The 23,443-nt window shown below is 53.3% G+C and overlaps 1 protein-coding gene across 1 annotated transcript in view; it reads right to left on the minus strand.

Moving 5' to 3' along the window:
* CACNA1E (calcium voltage-gated channel subunit alpha1 E) overlaps nucleotides 1–23,443 on the minus strand; it is a 105,812-nt gene that overhangs the window by 32,836 nt on the left and 49,533 nt on the right. Inside the window, exons 8-20 of the mRNA XM_069023196.1 lie at nucleotides 21,737–21,840; nucleotides 10,426–10,541; nucleotides 9,421–9,474; nucleotides 8,996–9,076; nucleotides 8,480–8,689; nucleotides 7,045–7,157; nucleotides 6,689–6,801; nucleotides 6,424–6,555; nucleotides 6,016–6,088; nucleotides 5,505–5,622; nucleotides 5,122–5,189; nucleotides 3,832–3,929; nucleotides 693–749 (exon numbers count right to left, since the gene is read on the minus strand). Coding sequence (XP_068879297.1) covers nucleotides 693–749; nucleotides 3,832–3,929; nucleotides 5,122–5,189; nucleotides 5,505–5,622; nucleotides 6,016–6,088; nucleotides 6,424–6,555; nucleotides 6,689–6,801; nucleotides 7,045–7,157; nucleotides 8,480–8,689; nucleotides 8,996–9,076; nucleotides 9,421–9,474; nucleotides 10,426–10,541; nucleotides 21,737–21,840 — 1,337 coding nt within the window. The remainder of the gene's footprint in view (nucleotides 1–692; nucleotides 750–3,831; nucleotides 3,930–5,121; nucleotides 5,190–5,504; nucleotides 5,623–6,015; nucleotides 6,089–6,423; nucleotides 6,556–6,688; nucleotides 6,802–7,044; nucleotides 7,158–8,479; nucleotides 8,690–8,995; nucleotides 9,077–9,420; nucleotides 9,475–10,425; nucleotides 10,542–21,736; nucleotides 21,841–23,443) is intronic.

Below are 23,443 nucleotides of genomic sequence, written 5' to 3' on the forward strand. Positions count from 1 at the left end.
CCCAGTAGCCTCACTGCTGCCCTGAAGCTTTCAGGCAGCATGTCCAGCTTCTGGGAGAAGAAGACAAGCCAAGCATCCTGGCTTGCCCTATCCCAGACAGGCAGGGACCACCTTCCTCTTGTGTGATTGCCTGGGGACACCTTAAATATGGGCCAAGCCCTCTTGCTGCATCCAGGGACCTCTCCTTGCCTCTCTCCCAGCACATCCCGGGTAGAAAGCCTGCCTGAGGCTTTAGGAGCAGCAGTTCTGACTGTCTGGGGGGAAGGAGCTGCACTGGGCTTATCTATGTGGAGAGCTGGGCTATGCCACGAAACCTTTGCAGTGTCGTAAAACAACACCCAGGAGAAGACAAACGTGCCCTTCCCGACACCCCCGCGGCACAGGGAAACACCCAGGAGCACACACGGGCACGGGCACGGGCACTGCTCACACCCCACCGCACACCCACGGGGAGCGACAGGCGCCGGCACCACGGCACCACGCGCGGGGGATCGGCACACACCGAGCCGCGCACACACGGACGGGGAGCACGGGGGCACACGGATACAGCACACACACACACACACACACACAGAGTTCCCACTCCCATCCCTGCCGGGGAGGCCGGAAGGGAGCGGGGTGTGCCCCGGCCCCGCGGACGCACAGACAGCACAGGAGCCACAGACGGACACGCGCCCCCGCCGCCCACATACAGGTGGCTGCTGCGTGGCTCCCACATCGACATGTGGTGTCTCCTCCGCCTGTCTCTTCTGGGAAGGAAAAACAAACGGGTTCAATCCCCTCCTTCCACTCCTGTGGGCAGCGCAGAGAGCTGTTCCCCCTCCCTGGGCAGCCGGTCGGGGCAGCAGCCTCATCCTGGCCCTGCACATTCGCCGTGAGCCCCCCCCGGCACACTGGTCACAGGCTGCCCACACTCACGCTGACACTCCTGTTCCCTGGGAGCCTTCCCCACACTGTGCACCAGGAGAGCAGTGCAGGCTCCAGTCCTTCAGAAGCTCCGAGGCATTCTTGGATATTTAACCGCTGTCTCAAACTGCTCCAAATTCACTTCTCCCAAGAAACACACAGCAATTGGAAAGAGGAAGCCATGCATCAGGCCAGCCTCGAGCTGCTCAGAGCCATCACCGTGGATTGATGCTGCCCTGGGAGCACAGAGGGGAACGTGAAGTTTCCCGGCAAACATGAGGCACAAGCCCAGGTTGCGATGCCACAGAGCTCCTGTCACCTGATCAGCCCCCGCACAGAGCAAGTTAACAGGGCTGGCACACTCCTTCACACATATTAGCAGCGGGGGAGATTCCAGGCTTTATCCTCTGTATCTGCACAGAAAAGATTCAGATACACACAGCTCCAAGGAAACTGCCCTGAGACTATGCAATCATAGAAACAAAGAACATTCTGAGTTTGAAGGGACCCACAAGGATCATTGAATCCAGCTCCTGGCCCTGCACAGGACAACCCCAAGAATCCCACCATGTGCCTGAGAGCATTTGTCCAAATGCTTCTCGAGCTCTCGCAGGCTTGGTGTTGTGACCACTTCCTAACAGTTTGAAGATATTCCCCCTTGTCCTATCACTTGTCAGAAAACCACCTTTTTAAAAGTCTCTCTTCAGCTCTCTCGTAGCCCTTGAGGTACTGGAAGGTGCTCTAAGGTCTCCAGGCTGAACCTCAATCCTCCCAGCCTGAGCTCACGGGAGAGGTGCTCCAGTCACGCCAGTGATTATGGTCTCCATGGAGCCCCATGCATGGGGTGGGCCCAGTGCCATGCTCGAGGCAGGGATGGAGCTGCAGGCACCCACAACATTCCCACAACAAGTGGCGGAGCCTCCAGATGCATCCACGCAGCGCATTCAGCACCAACGCGCGCCAGCGCCCGCATGCGCCCATCCAGCCGCCCCCGCGCCAAGCAGCCCCAACCATCTGCGCCCAGCTCCGAACACAGTGCTCCGATGGGCACCGTGGCCACCCCTGCCAGCCTGGCCACGTGGGAGCACCCATCCATCCCCACACCGCCGGGCCTCTCCGCGGGCAGGAACGCCTGCACGAAGATGCCTGCACCAGGTACCTGCACGGAAATGGAGCCATCTGCATCCGTGCACACCCAAAGGCAGAGTCCGGCCCTGAGCTCCCAGCAGCCCTTCTGTGCCAGCTCTGCTCTGCCTTGTCCACCACTGTGTTGTCCCCACTGTCCCTCCCCAGCTGCTGGCACAAGCACAGCACCACCAAAAGCACACCCGAGGCTGACAACACCATCAAGCCTAACCCATGGCATCGCACTGCCTGGATCTGACCCCAATCCATCCTGGTGAGTGGGAGGAGCTGGAAAAAAGCCCTGTGAATATCAATACCTCCCCTTTCAATGCCACCAGAACAACAAGGAAAGATTAAAAAGATCGGTTTTCTCACCCAGCTCTGTCTGACAATGACTGCAAAGCTCTATCAGGGATGTGCAGTGTGGGCAAATCCTTTACTGCCCTAATATATTCCATCTCCCCCCTTCCTCTCTCCTATCTGTCCATTCCTCAGCCTCTTCTGCAGCGTAAAGCTCTCTATTCCCTCCCTTTACCCAACACATTCCCACTGGTATCCAGAAACAGGGCCAACATACAGACTCCACCTGAACTCTCCCCTAAACTCCCCTAGTACTTGGCCAGACACAGATTTATTGTGAACATCCCATCACCCCCAAACCAGGGCGAAATCTGTGGCTGCTGGGGCATCAGGCAGGGCTTACAAGCACCCCCCATTCCTGCTGCCCCTAAAACCATGCAGGATGCGGGACCACAGCATCCCACCACTGCCAAACCAGTGAGGGGGCTATTCCCAACGCTGCCTCTGACCCCCCCAGATCAGCACTCGCCTGAAGACAGCAGTTTCTCTCAGCAAATCTGCAAGAGATTCTGCCGTATACGAGCTTGGCTGGGTTTCAAAGCATAACAAAACCTAAAATTCCCTGGGAAGGGATTCTATTAAAAAAAAAAAAAAAAAGAAGAGGGAAAAAAAAAAAAATCCCTTCAGCTGTACTGAAATGTACTGTTTTGGGAAACAAATCAAAACGCCTCGTTCCAATGTTGACTTTGAAAGTTTTATGTGATTTAGACCATATGACACCTCAAAATAAAGAGAAAAAAGGCATATAGGAAGGAAAAACCAGAATTTTCTCCTGCTGAAATGCAGAGATGAGGCTTCTTAACACCATGCTGGAGCTTTATGTGGTTTGGGGCTTTTTTTTCTCGCCCAAATCAAATTTTTGTACAAGCAAACATGGTCTCACAAAACTGCTCCATCTTTCCTAATTGCATTCACTCCCAAGGAAGGAGCCTGAGGGGGATTTGTGACACCGCTGCTCCCTTCTCACCCAGCCCTGGCTGCTCTCCTGCAGCTCTGCCATGAAGAAACACTCCCCAGGAACAAATATCACCCCTCCTCAAGAATAACTTGAGATACCTTCCTCCTCCCCAGCCTCCTACCATCAGCCCTAAGTGCTTGAGCTCTATATTTGGGGCAGAAAGCCTCTTTTATCATACTTTTGCCATGCCCAAGCACTGAGACTGCAGCTTGGTGTAGAGGTTGGCAATTTCAGGACTTCCCTGCTGACCTGTTCCCCAAGCTGTCACCTCCCTAAAAGCACTGCTGCTCATGGGGAGCACACTCCTAGACCTCCATGCATCTTCAGGAGGATGCCCAGAGAGGGAGTCATCCCGTGTGGGGACCTCTTTTTCTTGTGGCAGCCCTCCCAGCCAGCCATGCCAGGCTTTGCTGCAGCTCTGTGCCCTTCTAAGCCTGGCTGGGCTCGGGGGATCACCGGGGTGGTGTTGGGGAGTCACTCACTCGATAGCAGGCATGTTTGGGGCAGACATGGGGCTGACTTCTTTGGCTTTCTGAAGGGCGTGCTTCTGGTTAAAGGCCTCCTCTTCCTCCTGCTCGTCCTGCGGAGAAAAGATGGGCATTGCTCAGTAGGATGCTGGGGTTCCAAGGGAAAGCGCAGCCGTCGGGAGCAGTGAGGGAGGCACAGGGCCACCCTTGATGCCAAGGCTTGAGGGATAGAGGAGGACCTGTACTTCCAGAGACACTTTATTTCCCTTGTGCCATGGGGATGCAAGTTCCCCACTACACCAGATCTTCCCGAAGGCGTCAGTGCTGCTTAAATAAGTGAACCCAGCCCACTCCAGGCGAGAGCTGGGCTGAGCATGGTGGAACAACCCCAGACAGCGCAGACCAGCTCAGCCCTCCCTTCCTCACAGCCACAGGGGCTAGACAGGCATCCCCCCAATGGAGTGGGAGGTAAGGCATCCATGAATGACCCCGGAGACTGGATTGCTTTAATGAGTACAGTTGTGTCTCCGGAGCAAAGAATGTCATTAGGAGTCATTAGCGAGCATTCAGCCTTTTCAAAAACTCAGCGCTCTCTTAATTGATGCTGCTGGTACCCGTGGGGCTCTCCCATCCCTTGCATCCCAGCGGCAGCTGACAGCCCCTAGAAGGGCCATCTGCACCCACGGAGGGAGGACAGGGACCCCTGCACACACCCCTCAGGCAAACCAGCACCATGCCCCATTTTGGGTCAGATTTACGCCAGCGTGGAAGCCTCCCAGTGAGCCCCAGCAACACGAGTAATAGCATGGGCTCTTCAAAAATCTGGGCACCACAGGATCACTGCTCTGCTCCAAAGAGCGGCAACAACCCTTGCAGCTCTCTCCTACTCACCATTATCCAGATGGTGCCCCAACAATTTAGCATTCCCTGAATATTTCCCAGCATGGTCTTAAAAACAGCTAAGCACCAGCCTAGATTGCATCCTAAATCACATCCTCTGCCCTGTAGGCAGATGGGGAATAAATATTGACACCACTGGGAAATGCTTCCCACTCCACATCTCCAGAGTGCTCAGGCAGATAACAGTCCCCACATGAGATCCCATCCAACAGATGAAGGTTATCTCGATCTGACTGGTGGCAAACAGGACTGGGGAGTTTAAACAGAGAAATAGTTAAAGCCATGCTTGAAGCGTGGGCGTTCCTGGAAAGACCAGCAGGTTTAAGAGTTTTCCTAAATCAAAGCCTAAATGGCTTTTCCCCTACTCTCTCCATGAGAGAAGGAAAAGGAGCAGCAGGAACATACCTTGGTGAGCTCTTGAGCATTGGCCAGGTTGTCCACGGCAATGGCCAAGAAGACGTTCAGCAGAGTATCTGAGAGCAGCTAAGGATGCACAAGCTGTGTGTTAAGGACATGTGTATCTGCAGCTCCCAGGGGAGGGTGGCCTTGACAGCTCCTCGCCAGCTCAGGCAAAGGCACAAACTCCTCTCCCATCCCACAGAAACAGCCCTCAGTGCACCTCCACCCAGCTCCTTCTCTGCCTTTGGGATACCCAGCGCTGCCACACGTGTGGTGGGTCTCCCTCAGTTGGGAGGGGAAGAAGGAGAGCAAATGGGGAGGGGGACGCCCCCAGAGAAGGAGAGGAGATGGGGTTGTCACCACTAAAAGCACAGCAGCCCAGTGGATACAGTTTCCAAACAAGGTGAGGACGATGAAGTAGATGGAGGACCACATCCCTGAGCGCACGCCTCCCTGGGAGCGGATGCCGTTGTACATCACCTCGTTCCAGTCCTCGCCTGTCAGGATCTGCAGGAAGACAATGCAGCACCTCTGTCACCTGCACCTTCCCATCCCCCGGACATCTGTGCCACCAACACACAGGAACCAAGTATGGAGACCCTGTGCAGTGGATAACCCAACTCTGCAGCTGCAGCACCTGAGGGAGATCCCACTGGACACTGATGAGGGTTTAAAGCCTCCTCAGAAGAGTTTTGAAACTCTTCATCTTCTGTAACAGAGGTGGAAGAGTTTCCATCTCTTTCCATCCACTTTGTTGTGCAAGAGAGGGAGGAAGCAAGTTATACCGAACAGCTGACAGAGAGGAAATTGTTTGGTGCAAAGAACCTCTCCCAGCCATGGGGGAGTAAGCAGGGGGTCCCAAGTCCCTTTGGTTGTGTCTCCTGGCAGCCCAGCTCCTACCTGAAACACTGTCATGATGGCTGCAGGGAAGGTGTCAAAGTTGGCCGATGGAGTCCCATCCATGAAGTTAAACCTGGAAGGGGAACCAGGTGAACATAAATGGGATGAAATACCAAGGCCACCAAACCCCCGACTGCTGTGCTATCGGTTCTCTTGTGTTTAGGAGGACCTTTCCCCACTCCAAAAAAGGTCTCCCGAGCATTTGGTGCCAGAAACAAGAAGGTCTCCTGGCTAGAAGGACCCACACAGCCCAAAGGCAGCCCTCAAGCCAGGATTTTTGTCTGGGAGAAGTACCACTGGGAGGAGACTGAGGGGGAAGGCTACAGTCTTGCTGGGCCCCTAAAGAGGGTGTCATCACTTGGCTTTAACACCAAGAAATTCCTGTTCCTCAGCCTTGAAACAACCTACCTGCCTCCAAACAGCTGCATTCCCAGCAGGGCAAAGACTACAATGAAGAGGAAAAGGAGGAAGAGAAGACTGATAATAGATTTCATGGAGCTCATCAGCGAGACCACCAAATTCCTCAGGGACGCCCAGTACCTAGAAAACAAAGATATTGCTGGAGTACTGGCAGTGATGCTGACACCATCAGCAGGAGAGCAGGAGCAACTGGATCTGGGCTGCAGCCACAGTCCGAGACAGAGGATGACAGGCACTGACGGTGGGTACGCACTTGGTTATTTTAAATATGCGCAGGAGACGAAGAGCTCGTAGGACACTGATCCCAAAAGAGGTTCCTGGTCTGAATATAGCCCAAACCACTTCGAAGATGCTTCCCACTGTGACCTGAGAAGCAGACACAGCCACATGTCAAAGACAGGCTCAGGATGGACTGTTGCAGGAAATCTTAACCTCCCTGAAGATGAGGCACCCACCACCCAGTCCAGGACCTGATGTCTCAGGCTGTCCCAGCAGAAAGTGCTCCCTGCCCACTGTGAGGGCCATCTTCTTCTCCCCCTCAGTGCCTTGCATTGCAGACCCCTGCCAAACACCTCCCTCCACACCCAGAGCATCCCTGGGGCCGCTCACCCCACAGTCGAAGCAGTTGAAGGAAGAATGGAAGTAAAGGCGTGGCCCCATCCCGTACATCTTTAAGGACATCTCCAGAAGGAAGAGCCCAAGAAACAGGAACTCTGCATAGTCTGAAAGACAAAACCCAGGCAGGCTTGGGACACCGAGCTGTGTGGAGCATCCTGCATGCATCCACCACTTGACCATACAGAACACCACAGAGATGGGACAAGTCAAGGACCGTGCTGCATCCCCAAGCTCTCAGGGTTTGGGATGAGGCAATTTTATCTGTGAGGAGCTAAACTGTGTGTAACAGAGCATCAAGCCCATGAGTCAATCATTCAGGGAAGATGCACCAGTGTCCCAGGGGATTGAGAGGTCCAGGCATGGCCAGCATGGAGCAGAACAGCTCTTCAGCATTAAACCACAGTGGCTGAGGAGCCTGCAAAGGCATCAACCACATGACACGGTAGAGGAATATTATCAACCTGGATTAAAATCATTGCATGGCTGGAACCCGGCCAGGGAAACAGAGCTGAACTGCCAAGAGCTGGTGAAAAGCTTTTCCAGCTATGTCATGAACATTTAGCAGGCAAGAGCCTGGCTCTTCACCTTTCCCAGAAGACGCTTCTCACCACAACCAGCTGCCGTGCAACACCGCAGCGTGCTGGGAGCCTGGCAGGCTTGAGCCTACTACTGCAGATTTGGGTAGAGCCAGGGCTTGACAGGGACATTTTCAAGGTGAGGAAGAATAACAAGTCTGAGAAAGCAGCACTGCCCCCACTGCAGCAGCTCAGGAGTGACATGTGGGGCTGACCACGCTACTCTGCAGTAGCCCACGCTGCAGAGGACATGGCTGCAGTGCTTCTGAGACCTGACCTTGTGCCCTGGCCCATGGTGGGCTCAGGGAGGCTCCAGTAACTGGTTTCAAACCTGGGATTCCCTCACCATGCTCTGCACAAAGATATTAACCAGGGTGTTCGGCCATGACCAGTCCCGTCTCTGCAAATTCACACCTTTCCAGCAATGGCTTGTGCGCATTCAAAGGTGGTTCTCCAGCAAGCTTTCCATCACCACTGTTCACAATTTTGGGATAAACTCCGCTGAGACTGGCAGTTTGTTTCTCTCTCATGACAAACACATCAGACCTGAAGGACATGAAGCCAGCACAACTCCTCCATGTTTGCTCACAAGGCTGAGACAGCCCTCAGTGGCCATGGGGCCAAGGGCAAAGCTGAATTAAATATCTGTGCATGGTCGTTTGTTATCAACAGTGAATGGAGCTGAGGTTATTCCCCACTCAGGTCCACACCAGCATGACTGTGGTAGGTTTCATCCCTATGTGCCTTGAGGCAAGAAGTGAGGGTGTGCTGCAACCTCCAGCCACTGGAGATAAGAAGATTTTTCCTGCCCAGGCAGAGCTCTCCCACCTGCACCAAGCCCAGGGACTCACAGAGGAAGTGGGTGAGCCAGGCTGGCTGGTTGTGATGGACGATGGCCACACAGGCAGTGTTGAGAGCCACCAGGCTCAGTACGATCCAGTAGAAGACCTGGGATTTCACCATGTGGCGAACGGAGATGCGCAGGAGCCGCTCCTTGTGCCGTAAGTAGGAGGCACCATCCACCCTGGCGCCTTTGAGGCCAGAGTGACTCGAGGGGTTACCTGAAGGAGAAGAAGGGGAACAAGGAGTTGGATGCTTCAGCCTTTCCTGCAACATGAGACAGGACAGATGGCTCACGGACATTGCTCTTATGGGGCACAACTTGTCCAGAGAGTTTTTATGTGGCACAGGGGGCAGCAGGAGGTTTGCTGTTAGCTAGCAGAGATGGCTGGTCTGTGACACTCTCCATGTGATAGGTGTGACTCTGGGAACCCAATCAGCTGGCAGAGGTTTGGGGGAAGCAAGCTGCAGACTGCACTGACCCAAGGTTGGATTAAGACGTCTTCTCTGCGCCAGCCTCCGCTCGCCCACAGAGGAGATGTCGACGCAGTGCTCGTCACTTGACATGGCATCCGTCCGGTTCCGCTTGATGGTGGCTCGTCTGAGGACTGGGAAAGCAAGAGGAACAGGTGTTGGAGTCTCAGTGGCCCAACTTTGCCAGTAGCCAGCTCAGGGTCAGGACCTGGTGATCAGTACTCATGTCTGTTAGCAGGACAGAGAGACCTCGGTGATCCTAGTCCAGAGCTATCCCTCTCATGGGATCTGACGCCTCCCAGCCTCCACGCTCTCTCAGGGGCTATGGTGCCAATCCACCTCCCCTCACCCCTCTCTTGGGCTGCAGACCCCACTGGGGCTTCCCCGAACCTCCCATCACAGCTGGAGGGTGTGACCCTCCAGCCCCAGGCAGGCAGAAGGAAGGACAGGTAGATTTTAAGGGCATTGCTGGTCTTACCGTCTAAGGCTGAGGTCCCCGAGTTTTTGTTCTCTTCAGCCAGCATGACTTCCTCTACGCAAAACACACAGTTCAGCGTCAGGAGATGTCACTGCCTTGTACCTAAGAACTTTCCCCAGCCTAGAGGCTGGCTCTAGATTGCAAACTCTTACCAAGTACTGGTTAAGGGCCCAAAAGCAAATTCTGGAGGGTGACAAGTGGCAGCTACCAAACATTGCATCAGAAAGAAAAACTACTTGTAATCAGCCCTTCTCCCCCTGCCATCACTAAGCTCATTAAAGAAGTTGAAAATTGCAGGCAGGTCTGGGGCTCAAACAACCCAGCCCAGGGCTGAAGCTGAGGTCTGGTGCTCAGGACTCATTTCAAGACGTCCATCTTTTACAAGTCTGAGCGCTGGATGAAAGTGTAAATCTTCCCTTCCCAGAGCTGACTGCACTGACCTGATTCCTATGAGGAGCAAGCAAGGACATGGGCTGTGGCAGTTTGGGAACCAACACCCACGGGCTGTCATGCCTCGTGTCAGGAGGAACCTCCACCACCCCCAGCCCTGGTCCAGGAGTCTCGATGTAGGAACCAGTAAGTGCATCCCCTCCAGATGGCTCCAGGAGGAGATTTGACTGGAAAACTCCTGTTCACTGCTCTTCTTTCCCACTGCCCACCACTGCAGGGGACTCCCGCAAACACCAGGAGAAAGGAAAGCATGGCAGAGCACAGCTGACAGCCATGTTGCTCACAGCCTCCCGGGAGATGTAACGTGTCTCGGGCACAGAATGTGACAATTTCATGCCACAGAACATGAGGATTCACCAGAGGTTGGTGATGTCCTTGCTGGCAGCCTGGTGGGACCATCACACCAAGCTCTCCCGTGTGCTCAACATTACCATGTGAGCACCCTGGGGACACTTTGGGGCTCAGGGATTCCTTTCTATCCCCACCACCCTGCACAACCAGCAGTCTGTGGTGCCCACTGTCCCCCCGGATGTCCCACTGGCCACCATCCTTTACCCGCTTTGTCTATCCATGCCCGGTAGCCATTGAGCTCCCGCTCGATCTGCTGTTGGCGCCGCAGCTTCATGAAGGCTCGGCGGTTCTCCACGCGCTCTCGCTCTTTGGCAAACTCCCTGGGGAAGGGCAGAGGGGAGAGGTGAGAGCAGGGCTGAGGGGCAGCAGGGTGCCCAGGGGGCTGGGGAACCATGGCACAGAAAGCAGGGACCAAAGTGGTTGTTGGGGACGTGCACGGCCATCCCCAGCCAAAGCATGGCCCGGGGATGGCTGAATGATCAGGGAGGAGAAAAGGAGGAATGGATGGATGTAAGCAAACCCCCTGCTTGATTGCTCAGTCCTGCATGCTCCAGCTGGGAGCTGCTGCCACTCAGGGAGGATGCTCTCAGTGATTCCCAAATCCAGAGCCAGCTTAGCTTCTGTGTGTCCCTTCAGGGAATAAGAACCAGGCACTGTGAAGAGGCAGTGAGGGGATGGGGGACAGAAGGTCCTGTCCCTTGCCTTCCCCTCCTCCTGTGGATCCTTCTCCTTTCCAGCCTCTCCTTGGAGTATTTTCCCAGGACTTGAGACATCCCTGTCCTCCTCTGGATCTCAGTGTCTCACAAGAGCTGTCCAGGTGTGATGACCACTCCCTGTCCCACCCCCGAGTCTCAGCCCATGCCCTCAGCCCCATCCCGGTCCCAGGATGCTCCAAGGGAAGTGTGATTACAAATAGCAAATGGCACTGTTCTCTCTGCGAGAGGAACATCTCTTTCCCCAGAGACCAGCAGCAATCTCAGGCCTCAAAAAATAAAAACTGTTCCAAAGACCTGAAAGAGCTGGTCTGTCTGCTGCAGAGAGCATTCAAGTGCATTACCCCAGCTGAGCTATTACACCCTGATGCTGTGTGGGCTTTTGCATGTGCGTGTGTGTGTGTGCGTGCGTGTGTTTGTGTGGAAAGCCCGGAATGTTCCCTGCATCTCTTGTTTAAGATCCCCAGACAATTCAAGCGTTTTTAATTCCACCCCAGGAAGGTGAAGTTTCCTGTCGCTCTGGCATTAAGCATCAAATGACTCCCCCTCCAGCAGTGGCTTTCAGACTGAAATGAGACTTTCTTCCTGGGGCAGGGAAGGGGAGGAAAACAAAAGGCAAGGAAGAGAAAAGCAGCCTAAGTGAAGGGAAGGAGGGTGGGAGGAGGTGGGGGAGAAGGAAGGACCTCCCCAGCCAACAGTCAAATGCACTCTCAGTTTTGGGCATGCTATGCTGAAATCCCTCCTTGCTCTAGCTGGAGGAAAGGCAGGAGCATTTTGGCTGTACCCTCACTGCACTTCATTTGCAAATTTGGGATGTCGAGGAATGAGGAGATGCTGTTTGGAGTTAGAGTTGGAAGGGAAGTTGCCTGTCCTCCTCTGGTTTGGCCCTCTGGTCCTCCCACTTCTGCCCCACAGGCCATAACTCCATGGCAGCCTCGGCAGCACTTTTCCCAGACCCCATAGATACCAAATCCTAGAACAATTTGGGTTGGAAGGAACTTTAAAGACCATCTCGTACCTTGCCATGGGCAGGGAAACCTTCCACTAGACCAGGCTGCCGAGAGTCCCATCCAACCTGGCCTTGGACACTTCCAGACATGGGGCAGCCACAGCTGCTCTGGGCAACCTGTGCCAGGGCCTCCCCACCCTCACAGGGAAGAATTTCTCCCTAAAATCTAACCTAACGCTGCTCTCTGTCAGTGGGAAGCCACTTCTCCTTGTCTTGTCACTACATGGCCATGTCCAAAGCCCCTCTACCAGCTTTCTTGAAGCCCCTTTAGGCCCTGGAAGGGGCTTTAAGGTCTCTCCAGAGCCTTCTCCACTCCAGGCTGAACAACCCTAACTCTCTCAGCTTGAGTGCAACTGGGAGCACTTGGGAAGCTCCCCCTGATTTATATCAGCTGGGAACCTGGCCACTCTGCTGCTTCCGGCTTGCCCATCCCTCTGTCCTGCAGCTCCTGTGCTGGTGTCTCCTTTTGCTGCATGGCAAGAGAAACCATCATCATGTGCCCACAGTGGAAGCCATCTAGAAGGACCAGCTGAGCCCCAAGCCACCTTTTCCTGCAGAAGGGAATGGGGGCATTGGAAAAGCAGCTTATCAAGAAACACTTTCCCCCTACCCAGTCCTTTTGCTCATGGAGCACTAATTTACAGGAGGCTGGTGCCACACGCACTCAGGGACAGGGTCTGTGCAGCTGCGGCAGCATCTCCAACGGAGTCACTTCCCACTCACTTGATCCCTAATGGAGCTTAATTGCTTTTGTCCATTAGAAGGAGGAAGGGGTGGCAGAAAGGGGAGGGGGGAAAAAAAAGTTAATTTCAACTTAATGAATTATTACATTTCAGAGAGACACGTTCCCGAGCAGGGCAGCAGCGGGGGCTGGTGACATCTGAGAGTGGGTAGGCGATGCTGACAGATCAAGGATTGCTCAGAGCCAATTTGCAGCAGCGGGTAGAGATAATACTGTGTGTGAGTGAGAACAGGGCCAGCCATGGTGACTGACAGGCACTTGGGAAGGCTCCAAGTCACAGGCAGGGCAGCCCCGCATCGCCCAGAGAGCGGGTGCCTGCCTGCCACTGAAGGGCTCTGCTCCCGCTCTCTTGGGGTCACATCGCCAGGGATGGCCCAATTCTGCCCTGCAAAGAGCCCGGGGCAGTGCTGTCCCGTGGGGTCCCTGTGAGGGGGCTCAGAGAACCCCAACAGATTGCACAGTCTCCACCAGCAACACCTCTGCCTGTCCACCTGGGTCTTCTGGCCCCAAATTCTGATGGCTCCAGCTCAAAAATATCCACCCCAAACAGCTGAGCTCCACGGTGCTCCTTGTGTCATTGCAGCCCCTCTCTGCCCAGCCTCGTGAAGCCAAAGACACTCAGAGAACCCTAGAGGCAATTGCTGAAGGCCCTGGTGGGGTTTGGGGACCAATCTGTCCTCCTGCTCCCAAGGGCACCATTCCTCCACACCCCCTGCCCCGCCTGCTGGGACAACAGGAGCACAGATGCTTCACTCCTCCTCTGCCTGGGATTTCCCTCATGTGGCCTGAGAGCATCTCTGCTCCTGGCAGGATACCACAATACTCAGCCACATTCCTCTCCAGGCTCCCACAGCCACCCTCACACCACGGAAGCAATGGTTTTGTTCCAGCGTTATCTGCCCTAAGGACTGGAAAGCCCAGGTCTGGTTTCAATGGGAGAACCACTTGTGCAGGCACCCAGCTTGAAAATGGGTCCCCTTTAAAAAAAAACAACCAAAACACAAGAAAACAGGAAAAAAACCCAACCAACCAACTACAAGAAAACCAAGAACCAAAAACAAGTTAAGAAAAAAGAGTATCACAGATACTGCAATCCATTTTTCTACTTTTTAGACCATCTTTGAGTTCAAAGCAGGTATATACTGCTGGTCACATCAATGTTGTGGCCTCCATGCTGTGAGACAACAAACCATCCGTCCTCAAACCCATCAATTCATCACCTTTTGCCTCTATTAAAGATGCTTCCAGCAAACCAGTTATCAAATCGGCCTTAAAACAACTTGAGGGAGCAGAAAGGATAGGGTGGAAATCAGAGAAATATTGGATTACACACTGAGGATGAGGCAGCAGCACCACTCTGCTAGGAAAAAAAACAAATATAATGGGATGCATAACAAGAGAGACCATCTGTAAGGCATCAGGTAACACTACTGCTCTCCTCAGGTCTTGGCTCGTGGCTCCACTTCAGGTTTGAGCACCACAATCTGAGGAAAAACTGCCTCAGAGACTCCAGGATGGTGTCAGAGAAGGTTATGGGGCAGAACTGACAACAGACGGTGTGGCAAACACAGCTGAGACAGTTGCAAACCAGGGGGATCAGATGGTATTTACCCAAGAGGTGTAAAGGAACTGAAGTGAGAGTGTTGAACTGACTGCGCAGTCTGTAACCTGGAGCCTCAACTTAAACAGACGGTGACAGGCAGAACTGGCACTGCAGACTGGGATTATTGCACTGAACTCATGGCAGAGGCAGAACGAGAGTGTCCAAAAGGTACAAAAACCTCTGCAGGGAGAAGGTGTCCTTCACAGGCCTGCTTTGAAGGAGACAACAAGTTTTTCAGCAAGGCTAATTGCTTGATTTGAGTTCACTTGAACTGCCAAAGTCAGAGAAGATTCAAGGCCAGGGTGGATGGGGCTCTGAGCAACCTGGTCTAGTTGAAGATGTCCCTGCTCATTGCAGGAGGTTATACCAGATGGCCTTTTGATATTCCTTCCAACCCAAACCATTCTATGATTCCTTAACAAAGCTGTTTTGTCTCAAGAAAGTCTTCTCTGAAGCACTAAGTGGTGAAAAGAAAGGATACAAAAAGAAAGGCAGACAGAAGCACCCTGTTTCTTGTATTCCCTGTCCATTATCTTTGATCATCCCTGTGTACTTGGGCGGGAGTTCTGTGTCACCGCGGTGTGACAAACCTGCAGTGGGAGAGCACAGCTGACGCTGCTAAAGAGAGCACATTTATAGAGTGCTGGCAGTCACACGAGCTGGGGAAGGAAAAGCTGACAAGCTGTTGGTGACATGGAACGGTAAAACGGGAAGGAGCTGGGGAGATACCAGCCCTGAGATTACCCATTACATCACTGTCCCAGTTAAGGAGGCGCAGATGCTGACAGGTACCTTCCACCTTGCAGAAAACCTGTGGTTGTCCACCTGGATTTCTCCAAGGCCAAGTGTGCTGATGATACCAAACTGGGTGAGGAAGTGGACACTTCAGAAGGGAGAACAATCCTGCAGGAAGACCTGGACAGTCTGGAAGAGCGGACTAACAAGAACCTTATGAAGAGAAGCTGTGGCTGCCCCATCCCTGGAAGTGTTCCAGGCTGGATGGGGCTTGGAACAGCCTGGTCTAGTGGAAAGTGTCCCTGTCCACGGCAGGAGGGTTGGAATGAGATGATCTTTACAAGGTCCCTTCCAACCCAGGCCATTCTCTGATTCAACTGCAAGGTCTTGGACATGGGAAAACAAAATCCAGGAGGGCAGCACAGGCTGGGATCTACCCAGCTGGAGAGCAGCTGTGTGGAAAGGAACCTGCAGGTCCCAGGGACAAGTTCAGTATGAGTGAGCAATGTGCTGCTGCAGCAAAGAAAGCCAACAGGGTGCTGGGTGGCATCAACAAGGGCATCACCAGCAGAGAAGGGAGCCACAAACATTCCAGCTGTAGACTCTCAAATTCATCATTTTCCCAAGGATGACACCACCAAGGTTTGCATCGCTGTTCCCACTGCCCAGAGAACTCTGTTTGTCTGCAATGCTGCACCAAAGGCAGCAACAGCACACTCAGCCCACGCTGCAAGGAAGCTGCAGAAGGGTGGCAGAGGGTCTGGCAGCCCCAGCGAGGAGCAGAGATAGGAGCTCGAGATTGTGTTTCAATCTTATCAGGCAGGGCTGGCATGAGCAGCGCAGCTTCACTGCTTCAAGAGCCCCGGGCTTTGTTCACAATCACTCCCACTGGCTCATGCAGTGCTGGGAAAATGTCACTCCTCCCCTTCCCTCCTATGCTCCAGTTTCTATCCTCTGTAAGCAGAGAACATCTTTATAGTCTCCTTTTGCATGTGATGACAGCAATCTGCAGATGAAAGGTGTGTGGTCAGTACTGCAGGTGAGATGTAGTATGGAAAAAAATCCCCACACCAATTTTCAACCTTTCATCACATTAACTTCCCAGGAGCTTCCAGCACTCCAACTGACGCCTTCTACACATGGATACAACGAACTCAGAACCAGCCATCAAATGTGAAACCTGCAATGCAACTGCTCAATGTGCCACTGCCACACAAACAAACAGCAGCCTATGGTGCTCAGAGAGCTGATAACACCACAGGAGTCCCACAGCATCACCCAGCAGCAGTGCCCTGCACCAGGAGGAACTGGGCATCTCCAAAGCTATCCACCGGCTCAAATCACTGCAGCCACGGCCATGCAACTGCTGCCATCAGCCAGGAGGACAGAAATTACAACAATCTGGAACAAACAACTCCAAAAGCAATCTGTAAGCAAGTGCTATCTGCTGAGTGCTTTGTCGAGAGGATTTCACCCACAACCCGCAGACCACAGGCAGTCCACGGAGCAGATTTGCAAAGAGGCAGGAATAAGAGCAATTTTGAAGCAGCGGAGACATGCTGGCAAATAATTTTCCAGGAGAAATCAAAGGGGAAAGTCAGCGAGTCATCTTTTTGTTGTGGTTTTTTTTGTCTTCTCACCCAGCTATCTGTAAGAGGAGTCATTATTCCCTGTAACAGCAGAGGATCCAGCGCAGCAGCCACGCACGCCTCTTGTCAGGCAGCCTGTTTGCACAGGGCTTGGAGCCCTCGGCAGAAAGGTGGCCCAGCAGAGCATGGCAGAGAGGCACTCATTGAATATGGATGCCCACCTGCCTGCTGAATAGAGATGAAGGTCCCCAAGGCTCCTTTGCCTGGCCTGTGTTCAAACACCACGGCAGTGACAGAGAGCGTGGACGTTTCTCATGCGTCCCATGGTGGTGCTGGCGGACCTGGGAGGGAGGGGCGTCACGGCCCCCTCCTTGTGACACCCACACCTCCATTCAAGAGCGATTTCAACTACTGAGTTCCCAAGCACAACACAAGTGCAGACATTTCACATCTCATCCGAGCCAAGCCTTGAGATCCTACAACCATTCCAGGAAAAAGCCAACGTGATGCTTCCAAGCTTTCATGCTTCCAACTCCATATTTTTTGGGCGTAGAATCACAGACTCATTCAGGTTGGAAAAGCCCTCTAAGATCCTCAAATCCAACTATTAACACAACAGCACTATGTTCACCACTAAACAGTGTCCCTAAAGACCATATCCACATGTTTTTTGCACACTTCCAGGGATGGTGATTCCACTACTTCCCTGGGCAGCCTGGTCCAACGACTGGCCATTCTTACCACAAAGAATTTTGTTTGCTGATACCTTGCTGTGAACTCATGGTCTCTCCACAAGCCCTCTTACATTGCAATGTGTCCCCCACTTCCCCTCCCATGAATCTTTGAGACATTAATCCTCTTCCCAGTGTTTTTGGCTTCAAAGCACCAGATCCCACTCAACCGCGTGGGGTCCAGGTTTTTGTGTGGCACTGGGAAAAAAAACCCTCTCTCCATTGAAAATGTACACTTGTTCCCTTAACACCCTTATTATTAATTGCTATAAAACTTAATTTTATTCATCGTTTGTTATGCATCCAAATTGGATGGGGAAAAAAATTCAAATTAACTGAAGTGAAAAGATTTCAGAAGATGGTACAGAAGGCTCCTGAAGGAACTGAAGAAAACACTCCGGAGACTGGGAACGCAGTGCTAACCCAACCTGAAAGAAAGATCTTAAGACAAAGAGATCTTGCCAAATTGATCCTTTAATTATAACATTAGTCGTTTCTTTCAAAAGCTTAGTGTAAGAGCTGGGGGTGGGGGGCAGAAAAGACTTAAAGGGAGAAAAGACTTAACATCACCAGGATGAGGGGAAGCAATTAGGAGGATTTAAATGACTCTCTTGTTTGGTACAAGGCAGATGGATTTCATTTTTCTTGCCATTGTGTTTGACTTCTTGCTCTGCCATTAGCTTCCAGAGGTCTTCTCCTTGGCTGGCCCGAGGACCCAGTCTTCCCAGGTCAGGCAGCATCCCCTGCCACTCTGCACCCACTCAGCTATTGCTGCAGACCAGAAATACCAGTGATTATAACAGCTCTGCCAGCCTGGAAAGGGACTGGATGCACAAGGCTGAATATGGGAATGGAGTCTCCCAGCCCTCAACAGGAGGATGATGCTGCAATGAATGGAGGAGGGTGATTGCAAACCAAATTTTTTTCTGCAGAGGCTGTGGAAAGGGAGGTGGGAAAGAGTCAAAATGCAGCCTGTTTGGTACTGGAAGCTCTGTATGAGTCCTCAGGAAGCTCTGCATGAGTCCTCAGTGCTACACCTCCAAGCACAGCTTATTTTTTAATCTTCACTCTTTCATCTTCTTGCTCCCAGTGACAAACTAGACACAAGCCATCTTCTCGCCAGGAGGGGCAAAGCAGGCAGGGCCTCTGCAGTCACTGGGACAGGACCAGTCCTAGTGGCTGTGGCCACTCCTGGGGTGGCACTACTGCCACTGGCACATGACACTGGCAGCAGGGATGGGGCAGCGCAGATCTCGTTGGGCCTCTGCTGCTCTGGAGACAGAGCCCAAACACACACATTCAAATTGTTTCATGTGAGAAACAGCTGAGGAAAAATCCCCAAAACTCAACAGTTTCACAGAAAAAGGGAGAGCAGATCTTTGCAAATCTCCAGCACATGCAACTTCTCGGGCCACGAGGCAGCCTTAGGTAGAAAACAGTGTTTCAGTGGATGCTCCATCCTCACTCGCTCCCACTGACTCTCTTCTGCCAGGATTATCTCAGCAGCTCATGTAGCTTTACAAGCTGAGCAGTCACATCTCCTTGGGCTCTGTACCTGCTCCCAAAGAGGAACAGGGCCAATTTTTTTTATCTTTTCCTGCTTTCAGTCAGAATTAATTGATCCATAATTGCACCCATAGAGGGGGAAAGTTAATAGACACAGTAATAAATGCCAAAGCCACAGCAGAACTGGCTCTCCAAGCCCCTGCCTGGAGCAGCTCCATCTCCTCTTAATAGAGTCGCATGCGATTCCAGTGTATGTGTGCCTGTTCATATTTAGGGAGAAAAACTGAGGAGCCTCGTTATGATGAAAACAATTTCTTTTCCTCTCCCACATACTTTGTGCTCAAGGAGCAGATGGATCCAGGCTGTTTACATCACAGAGGTCATGCCTCAGCTTAACAGTTGGGGAACTGACTGTTGGGAGAGATGCTCATCGCAACCAGAAGATTGCTAAATCTGGGCTCCGGCAAACTTCTGCTGGTGGCAAATGAAACACACAAATGTCCTCCTGCAGCCTCTTCACATTCAGGACCCACCCCGGGTGTTCGGCTGCTTCCCCAAAGGGAGGCGAGGGCAGAGGCAGCTCAGCAGCAGCTCCTGAGAGTGAACCTTGAGGAGAATGCTGGAAATCCCAAGTGGACCTTGTTATCTGCCGGTGCAGATGGTGCAGTTTGCAAGCAACGTGGGGCCAGGTTTCTGCAAGGAGGCTCCCAGGGCTCCCTGCTGCACCCCATGTTAACACAGTGGCTGTGATTTCAGCTGAGCATGACCTGTCTTCCCCCAAAGCAGTGGTGTAACTGCCGGGGAAAGAATTCATTCCAGTGGAGGTGTTTCCATGGAGCTCATTCCCAAAGTGACCATCTCTTCTCAGTTCAGCACAGCCGTGGGACATGTTGGGGTATCCAGCTGGGCCCTGCCTGCTCATCCAGCCCAGGGCTGGACAATGGAAAGGTCACACCTCCCATCCCCCAGCAGAGCCAAGTATTCTCTTCCAGCACAAGAGGATAGCACCAAGTGCTACAAACAAGAAAAGCTCAGCAAACAGAGCAAGGAACGAGGCCCTTCTTGCTGCACTCAAGGCCACACATCATTTGTGTGCAGAAGAACCTTCTCCTGCCTTAGGTCATACCCCTCCACGGCTCCAGCAGCAGCTTTGGATGATTCATCCCACCAAGATGCTGAGCCACAGAGGATGTGGCTGTGTCCAGGCAGGAGGACACGCACGGTGGCCTTGCCACGGAGTGGCAGAGCCCAGCTCGCCACCTGCACTCACCTCACCGAGCCCTCTGGGGAGCTGAGCAGTCCTGCTTTACCCTGGATATCTGGCACACCACGAGATCATCTCCATTGCCAATTAGGCCACCCACCCACTTGCATCCTTCCTCAATACAAACTCCATTAGCAATAAACAAACAGTTGAAATGCCAGCCGGTGCCTGGGAAGAGTCCTAGACAACTGCATCCAACTCAGCGGGCATGGAAACAGCTGTCTCGGGCAGTCCTGGTGCAGAGAGCGCCAAGCTGGACCGGGGCATGGCCAGGTATTCCACCAGCCCCCCTGTGGTCCTCTGGCCAGTGTCTGGCTTGTGTCTCCGAGCTGCTTTCAGCATTGCCCCGGCACCAAAAGCCTTGGTGTCCACACAGCACACCACACTGGCACGATTTAACATTGCAATAAGGGGCTTTCCCAGCTGCTGAGTCCCAAGCTTTAGTCTCCTAACTTTCCTTCTCTAGGCTTTTGTAGGAAAGCTCCTGCTTGGCACCAAGACCCAGCTGGACTTTGCCCAAATACCCAAGCTGGATGAGGCATAAGAAATACAAATTCCACCCAACACTGCTTGGGCATCTTCATCCCCCATAAGAATTCCCTCTCTGCAGAGCAATGTGAGGCCCTTCCTGCAGCCTGTCCCCAGAGCCCCTGGACTCAGTCAGATCCCAGAATGAGAGCTGGGAAAATTCAGCCCAACAACAGACCCTGAAGAAGCCCAACCTGCCACTCTAGAAACTCCTGAAACCACCACCATCACACTTGAATTCCCAGGGACACCCAGGACAGGGACAGAGATGACCAGGGCCATCCTCCACCCTGACCCTTGCATTTAAGGGCTTTCCATCTGGCCAAACTGGTGTTATAATGACTTTTGCATTTTGTCATGATGGGTAATTAGCTAAAAAAATAACATGCTTCAGTCAGAGCAGAGGAGCCCACATCTTCCCCCGGTGCAGGAGAGGGCACGCTCTCCCCATTCACCAGCCCCTGCCAGCAGTTGAGGATGTGCTATGCAACCACAGTTCATTGTCATGGAGACAAGAAGACTTTTTGTCTCCAAACCCAGCTCAATGGCTTGGATTAAAACTGCCTTTCCCTTGGGAACTGCAGAACAGGGACAGTTGCATTGTCCCTACCTCCTTATGTTCTGGGCTTATCCACGTGCACCCCAAGCATCCCTATCCTCACCAGTTTGCAGCCCCCCAGGGCTGGGCACATCCTCCTGGTCACAGCACAGAGGTGCTCTGTATCACTCCACAAACCCATCCCAAACCACGCACAACCCACCAAAAACAGCCTGGACTCAAACACATTTTCACAGATCCCCCCATGTCTGTCCCCTCTTCCCCAAGCAGCCAGAAGATCCCCAGTGACCATTTCTCCCAGGTGACCAAAACCACAAGATCTTCAGCTAGGTGAAATAACAGGAATAATAAATATCTTCAAGGCTGTCCCTTTCCCAGCTCCCCAGGGAGAGAAAGAGCCAAGTATAGCCAGGGAGCAATCCCTTGCTGTGGGGCAGGCATGGAGGGGATGGAGGGACACAGCAATGCTGGGGCCAGCCTTGGGTCTCAGAAATGTGTGACCGGCACGGCTCGGAGGGAGTGACCACATTGCTTACCCTGACAGCACTCCCAGGACAAGGTTGAGGACAAAGAAGGATCCAATGATGATGAGGGGGATGAAGTACAGCCAGTTCCAGGTGGCTCCTAAGGCATCATTGGTCTGCAGGGGAAAGAAAAAACCATGTGTGACATTACCTTCAACACCAGCAATGGGGCAGAGGGAGGGTGTGTTAACTTCAGTGCTCCAGGCTGACCACACCAGGCTCCTCAGGGTGACATGGCCATGCCTGCCAAGTCATAGTGGGCACCCTGCAGGGGAGCTCCCCACCAGAAGAGCCCTGGCACCCCTCGGCACCCTGCACCAGTCTGCAGCTCTCCTCAGGCAGGACTGCTCACCTCCATCTCCTCCAACCACCCCTGCAGAGACTGTAAAGCATGGGTATAGCTGGAGGTGCAGGATCCTGCAGCCCAAAACTGAGGTGCTGAGGGTGAGGGGCCACCCTGAGCATGTTTTCCCCAGCAGTTTGATTCAGTGCTTCCCTGCACATCCACTGGGATAAGGCAAAGCAGCCTCACGGCAGCAGGGCCCACTGAGCACAGATTTACAGGGTGCCTTAAGACCAGGGAAAGAGGCATCTGAAGAAGAGGCAGCCACTGTTTTTCCCTCCATGCACACTGCGGAACCTCCAAACAGGCATTTTGCTGCTGGCACCATCACTAATACCTTGCAGACACCCTCCCACCCCAGGTACATCCCCCAAAGCCAAGGAGCTGAGATCAGACGGGAGCTCTGAGCGCAGGGCACAGCCCGACAGCTGCAAAGGCTCATGATGAGCCCTGCTTAATACCTCCAGACATTAATTCACTAGGGGTTTTAATAAAGCAGTGCCCCTCTGTCCCTTCCAGCTGCCTCCCAGGCCCCATTTGTCCTCTGGTGTCAGGCACAGTGCGCATGACGCTGGGCTGAGGGTGATGCGGCAGAACGTGACTGTCTGGGGGAGGTGGTATCAATCTTCTTGCAATGAAAGACTCTTTCTCTTTTCTCTCTCTTCCCCCCTCTCTCTGTGCTAATTAAGCCCTCATCTTCATCTGAGTCATTGGCACCACGTCTCCTGGTCGGCCAGTGCAGGAGCTGAGACGAGGCTCTGCAACGGGAGAAGCACAATTCCGAGGAGGAAAGAAAGTCCCCTGCTGGAGTCCTCCTCCTGTGGGAACTTCAGCTGGCTGTCCCCATCACCCTGACACGGAGCCTGAGGCAGGAAGGGTGACATCAGCACACCCCAGCACAGGCATTGACCACAGCACTGGGACAGGGGATGTGGGCAGAGATCTCAGCGACAAGGAGCAGCTGGCGCACAGCAGCCATAAGGGCGCCGAGGTGGGGAAAGCATCTGGAAGGACTCACTGCCCTCCTCCTTTGGCACTAGGGAAACCACACTCCTCTTCTCAAGATCCTGCTCTTTCAAGAGCCCCAATTCACCTCCAGCCCCTTTTTTTAGGGCCACAGGAGAAGGAAGTGCAGGGAGGAAGGGAGGATGCGTGGGAATCCCAGACAGCCAATGTTCACCACAACCCTCCAGGCCACTGCTCTGCTCTGACAGCACCATTTCCCATGGCATCAGTCTTCAAAGCATCGTGCAACCCTCAAGCCCGAGTTTGGCTGGGCTTCAGCTCCCTGCCAAGATGCCACAGGGTACCTGCCACCCATGTCAGGATTTGTTCGCCTTTGGAACTGGCTCCTGCCCAAAAAAACACAGGCTTTC

This window comes from Aphelocoma coerulescens, chromosome 8 (assembly GCF_041296385.1).
Source record: "Aphelocoma coerulescens isolate FSJ_1873_10779 chromosome 8, UR_Acoe_1.0, whole genome shotgun sequence".
Taxonomy (NCBI): Eukaryota; Metazoa; Chordata; class Aves; order Passeriformes; family Corvidae; genus Aphelocoma; species Aphelocoma coerulescens.